Source organism: Quercus lobata, chromosome 9 (assembly GCF_001633185.2).
Source record: "Quercus lobata isolate SW786 chromosome 9, ValleyOak3.0 Primary Assembly, whole genome shotgun sequence".
NCBI classification, from domain to species: Eukaryota; Viridiplantae; Streptophyta; class Magnoliopsida; order Fagales; family Fagaceae; genus Quercus; species Quercus lobata.
The window spans coordinates 12,091,904-12,099,738 of NC_044912.1; the positions used below are offsets into that span (position 1 = coordinate 12,091,904).

Sequence of the window (7,835 nt, forward strand, 5' to 3'; positions counted from 1 at the left end):
AAATATTTTTATTGTGTAATATTTAAATTACTCATGCTAAATTTAATATCCTAAAAATTTTCTTTACGTATTTTGAGTTTTAAATGATAAAAATTCCTAGAAAGTTAGAATGATGATATTCGATGACACAAGCCTTTTGTTATCTTTTTTTTTTTTTTAATAATTTCTTAGTAAAACTCAGTTATTTATTGTTGAAAATGATGATATTCGTTATCATTCTTAAAATTTTTTTAAAAATAGATTAACTGTCTTTAGCAAGTACGTACTAAAAAATTATTATAGTTAAATAAATATTTATATGTTAAATAGCTACTCTAACTTTGTGGTTAATCAAAATTCTTAAACGAATGAGATTAACTTTTTACAACATAATTATCAAAATTCTTAAAATTAATGTCTTTTTTGAGTGATGTAAATCTCTATATACTTTAAAAATCAAATGATTCATATATTTATTATGTAATATAAATAAAATCTAAAATTGACATTAATTAGTAATTACCATAGTATTTTTTTTACACATGCTGCCCTAACTAGTATATATAAAAATAAGTCAAGGGGAAAAAAAAAATCTCAAAGACACTATTACCCCTCTTCTTCTAAGATTTTTTTTTTTTTTTGATAATCTACCACTCTTCTTCTAAGATACTCCATATATATATACCACTCGAATTCCCTAAATTTTCGATCCTTAAAACTTATAATAATCGCTTGACGCTTATACTCTCTGATCCGTTTGTGAAAAATCAAGAATGTCAAAGGCGAAGGCAAAGGTAGAGAAAAAGGCGTTAGGGAGATATGAAGAACTGGGCATGAAGGAGTCTCTGCATAGAATATACCAATACCCAATAGCGTGCAAGGAGCTGAGCTTCATTCTAAGGCTCGCTTACAACCAACTTCCCAAAGTTTTGCAATCCCTTATCTTCCAAGACACCCTCACCGCCTTTCGTCTTCTTCCTCAGTATGTCTTTCTATTTCTATTTAACCACTTGTCAGATTTTGTCAATTCTTCATTTTTCTTATGAATTTTGTTGGCTCTTGCATTGATCTCATTAAATTGTATGTGCCCAGTTGGTTTTTCTGATTGATATTGTTGAAAGAAGATTTGGGTTGTTCATGTGATACAAATTTGAGAAAATTTTTAGTTGAATTTCAGCTAATAATAAGTTTGGAATACATTAGATTATGCAGAAATAAAGATTCCATTAAAACTTGGATAAAAATCCTGCAAATTTAGCCTCTTTTCTTTTTCCCTTTTATAAGGCAAATTGGGCCATTAAAAAAAAAAAAAAAAAAATCATTTTTAAAGCTTGCAGCATCTGGAAGTCCGTTAAGTTTTGATGAAAAAACAGCTTGGCAATGAAAAAGAACATAAATTTGCAATTTTGATAGTATAAATTCATGAGATGTTACAGTTTGTTTCAGAATTGTCTAATGTAATGTTAAGTTTTGATGAAAAAATAGCTTGGCAATGAAAAAGAACGTAGCTTTGCAATTTTGATAGTATAAATTCATGAGATGTTACAGTCTGTTTCAGAATTGTCTAATTTATGTTGGACACAGATTTATTTATTGATTATTTGATAGGAATATTGTTTTATTATTGTGTGTGTTGATTTAGACAATTTACCTAATTACACCACGTTACCTAATTTATGTTGCTTTTTTGAGGTGCCAAATCAGACAAATGTTTGACTCATTGGATTTTTCTGGTGTTTCTTTTATAAATTTTGCACTGTGATCAAAGTTTGTGCTAAATATGCAATTGCAGGTTTGAGGAACCTTGTCTACAATGAGCCGTTTACTATTTTATAGAGACCTTCATATTAACTTCAAGAAAAAAACCCATTTTCTTATTTGTACTTGCAGTTCAATTGTCTGATATAAATATAGTTTCCAAAATGCTCTGCCATCATACAAAGATCTGCCAGGTTTATGAATAATGTCATCTGATAGTTCCAATGTTAAACTTGGCCACTGTAGGTTAAAAATAGACCTGATGCTCTTATATAATCAAGGATTCATTTCTTTATGCTTTATTAGTAAACCTGATATCAGGTGATTGTAATTCAATAAATCTTTCTGTGCACATTTTAAAAGGTTGTAAAGAGGATGTCAATGTAATTATTGCATTCATCCATCACATTGTTGTCCATTCTAGTCAGGAACTGGTTTTTATGTCTATTGCTTTAGGTGGAGATAGGTTAGACAGTTTTGCAAAAATCATTTGTCCAGCCTTTTGGTTTCACTGTCTTCATGGATCTCTATCTCACCTGTGATTATCTTTTTGTGTGCTGCTGATCTTATGGATAAAATTGCTTATTTGATGGGTGTTTTAATGCTAGAATGCAGACATGCACTGCTGCTTCAGCCGCCCATCTTCTCTATCAGAGTGCAGAGGCTGCATTGCCAAAGCAGAAGAGGAATCTTGCTATTACAGAATTTAAGCATGCAATGGTTGCTCATAAGAGGCGCCAAAAAGCCCGCCAGGAAGAAAGAGGTGATTTAATTCTGGAAATAGTTTCACATATTTAGACAACCATAATTTTTTCTGTTTGAAGATTTAGCAATGCTAATCTGTTTTAGCTATATGGAAGGCTTCATTTATTTATTTATTTTTTGTCTCCAAAAACACAGGTTCTGCCCAACTGCCACTAGATGTTCTCGTGCACATCTTCAGTTTCCTTGATGTGCAATCTGTAGTTTCAGTCGGACTAGTCTGTTGGTAAATGTTTTTGCCTTTATGTTTGTGGTAGGTTCATGATTTATTCAGCGTATGTCCCACATCCAGAGCATGTGGACACCCACAACTTGACATGGTGAGATTTCCTCAAATTTGAGTTTCCGCGCTCAATTAATTCTTTTGGTTGCTTCATGTGAAGGTCTTGGAACATAGCAGCAAGTGATAACCATCTGTGGCAGTTACAATATGCTTCAGTCTTTGGTGATTCTGAAAATTGTTTGAATATTAAGGAGCATCAGAGTGGTAGACTTGTTGAAGATGAGGAGTACAGACATTTGCAGGAGGCCATGACTACGAGAACCAGTATTGACTGGAGAGGGGCCTTTATAAGAGCATACATAGGTATACTGATCCAGTGTCCTTCAATAGATTGGCTGGATTTGTTTTGTCATACATCCTACTATGATATATGTTGAAAGAAAAACCAATACGAATATGATATATGTTGAAAGCAGAACCAATATGAATAATCTTACATGTGCATCTTTTTTTATCCTAGTAAAATGATTGGATTCTCAAATTTTCATGTTGCAATTATGACATTTGTGGTATACATAATTCCAATTTGTTCTAAATAATTTCTGGTGCTATAATGAGTTATATGTGTTGTATTTCATGGTCATGCAATGATGTTCAAGGATTTGAACCATATGAGCTATATGAGTTGGGTAGGTGCATGCACATATGGGATCTTTTATTTGTTTGTATGTATGTATATTTGTGTAAATGCAAAAGGTAAAACTGTAATAAATGTTAAGGAATGTAAAAATTTTCTTAGAATCCAAAATATGAAAGACGCCATGTTTTGCTGATACAAGGAAATTGTCCAACTTATATTTTAATACTTTTAATTTTTTTCATCCTCTCACTCTGATTAAGAATATCCTGAGTGTCTCTTTCTCTCCCTCTCTCCCAAGAAAAAGACTCTTGTTGTTCCTACACAGAAACTTTTTAATGCAAATAATCTCTCTTCCATCCTAATCCTCTATATACTTGGATTACAGGCAATGCATCAAAGAACTTAACATCCAGTAGGGGATACTGTGTATATTGTGGCACTATAGTTTGGCTCAATAACATGAAGTGCTCTGATGGACATCAGCAAGTAACTCCTTACTCACCTCACCAGGTACTTTCTTTATTGAATTATCTTTGTTTCAGGTTTTCAATTCCAGGTGGATTCCATAAAAATTCATGATCAAATTTCTTCCTGATATTGCATATCATAAGACACTGGCTTTACAAATTTAGATATCACACAATTCTTTTAGACATTTTGGAGAATCAAGTAAGTGTTGATATTATCTATAATAATTTGTGTGATTGTAGTGATTGACTTGAAGTGTAGGAAACATTCCCTAGCTTATTTCAATCAAGTAATGGCATGCCATCCCTTACAAGAAATCTTCCTAGTGGAGCCCACTGAATCCCTACTGCTATAATCTCCCTTGCACATAAAAGCAAAATTCATCTCCAATTTTTTTAAATACTGTTAAAACTGTTTAACCATTCCACTTTGAAAAGGTTATTTATTGGAAAACAATGACATCTTATAAATGGGTTGCAAGAACTGCAACTGCAACCAAAGCAACATCGCCTCCCCCTCACCTTGTATTTTATGGACTACTTACCTGCTACTCTCCAGTCATTTAATGAATAAACTTCCATTACCTAATGAAGTCTTGCATAGTTTATTTCATTTTAGACTATTGCATAATTTATTTCATTTTACTTCTTTTTCTATTTTTCTTCCCTCTAGCACTGAATGTAGCGCTCTCCATAATTTTAAACTGATCATTGTGTACTCTTTTCTTTTTTGATTTTGCAGGTTGCTAAGTATATATTGAATGATTCTTCAGATTTTAGATGTTCTTCAGATAGTGATAGTGATTCTGATGAAGGGTCAGGTTTTATTTTATGGGCCTATCCAAGAAACATGTTTTTGACACTAGCAGAAGATTTCAATTAAGAAGTATCTGAAAAATCAATGGAGAAGTATCTGAAAAATCAACGGAGACCGATTTGTAAATCTCAAAAATGGACTCAGTATGATATTGGCAAGGGAAAAGACATAATACCCAATGCAATTTATTATTAGTTTTCTCCAATATTTCAATAATTTTTTGCAAGAATCTTGTAACTAAACTGGTTAGCACCTCATCCAAGTTCAAATCTCCCTCCCCAATTATCGATGTATAAAAACAATATTTCAATAATTTTCCTTACAAAAATTTGTAATCTTTAGTTAATTCTTTTATACAAAAAAACATTAAGAATAGTGTAGTAATTTGATCATACTATATATGTATTTACAAATTGAAAATTACATGATATAGTGGCTAATATAGGTAGGCATGTTTCATGCCTACTTTGCAAGGACCTCCTGCTGCAGTTGCCTCAGGCTAAGGTGTCTCATTGCTACAAAGAGGCGAACTTCTGCATTGATGCTCTAGCTAAGTTGGGAGCCTCTTCCTCTGATGGTGGTTCGCGTTTTGCTGCCCCCCTGCTATTGTAAACCCCTTTTTGCTTTTTGATTATGTGGGTTTGTATCGTAATAGGCTATGTCCTAATGGTTGTGAAACTATTCCTAGTTGATCTTTAATGAAATCCGTTATTTACCCCAAAAAAAAAAAGTTTCATGCCTACTAAAAAACGTAAATATCTTTCAATTTTTTTTTTTTTTTTACATTCTTAATTGTGTCATTGTGTGTTACTATTTTTTTTTTCCCCTTTTTGTTGGAGTTGTTTTAATTGTTGCAAATACAATTAAATTTAATCAAAAATACCATATTTCAAACCAAATGTTTCTCACATAAGAAAAAATAAATAAATTTTTCTTGTATAAATCTTAGAAAAATAATATTAATTTTTCATTATTTTTGAAATAATTAATATAACAACATAAACATATCTATTCTAATTACATAGAATAAATACTACTCCTACAATGTTAGTTCCACACACACATATACAACAATTGACACAAAAGCCATAAAAATAAATAAATAAATACTTGTGAATTAACTAAAATTAATTTTAACCCTTTAAATTTCCTAACTCCTTTCAATGACATGTAATATATACATTTTAAATTTATTATTATTCTAACTAAAAATTATATCTTATATAGAGTTATAGAGTTTATCAAAATAATCACATATTTCATTAATATAAATAATTAATGCACAACTATAGATAATTAATATATGCACTTACTCTATGTCTAATTCAATGAAATTTTGTTGAAGTAGAAGCCTAAATAAAGAGAATCACAATGAATGCGCTACATAGCACAACCTCATGCTCTCCAACATCGAATCTTTGCTTTTATATATACTAGCTTGCAACTCATGCTTAAGCGCAGAAAAACTGAACAATAAAAATAATAATTAAAAAAAGAAGAATTTTGCCAATGTTGTAACCTTTTCTTTTTCTTTTTTTGGTTAAAAATATTGATTATTATTAATGTAGTTGCACGATTTTCCTGGCCCAAATTCTATTGATCAGGCCCTGGTCCAAAGCGCAACCCACAATAAATATTTGTAGAGGATGGGTCAAAGAACTTAGTCTCAGTGAGTCTATTCGGTCTGATACATGGACATCATTGTTGCAGAAAACAAAAAACATAAGAATGGATCTCTCACGTATAATTCTATTTCTTTAGTTCCTCATACAGTATTTTTCGTCCCCTTCTTTGAGGGACTCCACTACATTATATAGTTCCCCTCCTCTCATCTTAACCTTACACTTGTTGATCATCTAAGCATCTACTTGAGTGCCTGTCCCATCAGACGCCCTCATCTCTCCCCATGTGAGTTGCAGAGGCCAAGGCGGTACTGTTCAGGGGTCATTTCCTCATTAATGCGGCCAAGAGGGTGGTTGGGGCGCAATTAATGTGGTGGTAGCTCTCTATGGGATATTTTGGATTTTATTCATTTTATATGTTGGGAGGATGAACTGAAGTGGCTGGGGAGAGTTCCTCGTCTGGGCTTCGTGATGTCCGAGGAGAAGTTACTCCTCGGACAGGTTTCCCTAGCGTTTATTGGGATTGAGTAATGCTTCATACGTGTTTTCTCTTCGGACAGGACGCTCCTTGGACGGGCCTGAATTTGGAATAGCCCATTATTTCTGGGTCGGGCCCCACAATAGCCCCTCAAAACTCCGTTTTCTATCTCCTTCCGAGGAGGAAAAAACGGGGTTTTGATATTTGGGAGAGGGTGGAAATAAGGGGAGCGTATGGCGCGCGTGCGAACCGTTACTTTTGACGCGCTACAATTTACGAGGCGCGGCCATTAACTTCTGGAGGCGTTATGTTTCCTCATCCAACGGTGTGGCGTAGATTGAACGGCCATCGTTTTTTCTCGTATTTTTAGGCAGGAGTGATTTTTTCTCTCTCCTCCTGGCTATTTAAGACGTCAGAGGGGTTCAGTTCCTTCTTTTTATCTGCGTTTCGTAAACCTCAAAGGACTCCAGAGAACTCCATCAAATCCCAGAGATATACGAGCACTTGCGTCTGTTACGCCACCGTAGCCGTTTTCTGTGAAGCGTTTCGTCCAAGAGAGATTTCTAGGCGTCCCATAGAGCGTTTTGTGAAGGTACCGGTACGTTTTGTTCATCTCGCCGTTTCAATTCCTTCCTCGGACTCTACTTTTCTTCTTAGTTTTTACTTTCGTTTCCCCAGTTCAGTTCAGATGGGTAGATTTGAGAAATTAGTAAAAACTTCAGCCGCTATGGAGGCTTTTAGGGCAAAATACCGCATTCCCCTGGGGGTTGGGCTGCGGTACTGTCCTCTTGAAGGAGTATTGACAGATAGACGTGAGGGAGAAGTCGTTATCCCCATGATTGCTTTCATAGAGGGAGGGATGACACTTCCCATGCGTAGGATTACAAGGGAGTATTTGTTCAACCATAGGTTGACGCCGTATCAGTGTGCCCCGAATATGTTCAAGATACTAGGCTGTGTAGATGTCTTAAACGAGCGGATGAATCTAGGCCTTACTTGGCACGATGTGGCTTATCTGTACGAATGTCATCGCCTCGGGGATGAGGGGTATTATCTTAAATCCCGGAACGAGGATGTTAGGTTGATCTC

The 7,835-nt window shown here is 34.2% G+C and overlaps 1 protein-coding gene across 1 annotated transcript; it reads left to right on the forward strand.

Moving 5' to 3' along the window:
- The first annotated feature begins 651 nt into the window (after nucleotides 1-651).
- On the forward strand, nucleotides 652-5,026 carry LOC115962158 (F-box protein At5g52880). The gene is made up of 6 exons (XM_031081045.1): nucleotides 652-961; nucleotides 2,346-2,500; nucleotides 2,638-2,725; nucleotides 2,883-3,085; nucleotides 3,748-3,872; nucleotides 4,572-5,026. Exons 1-6 carry the CDS (start codon nucleotides 753-755, stop codon nucleotides 4,710-4,712), a joined length of 921 nt encoding a protein of 306 aa, XP_030936905.1. The 5' UTR covers nucleotides 652-752; the 3' UTR covers nucleotides 4,713-5,026.
- The last annotated feature ends 2,809 nt before the right edge of the window (nucleotides 5,027-7,835 follow it).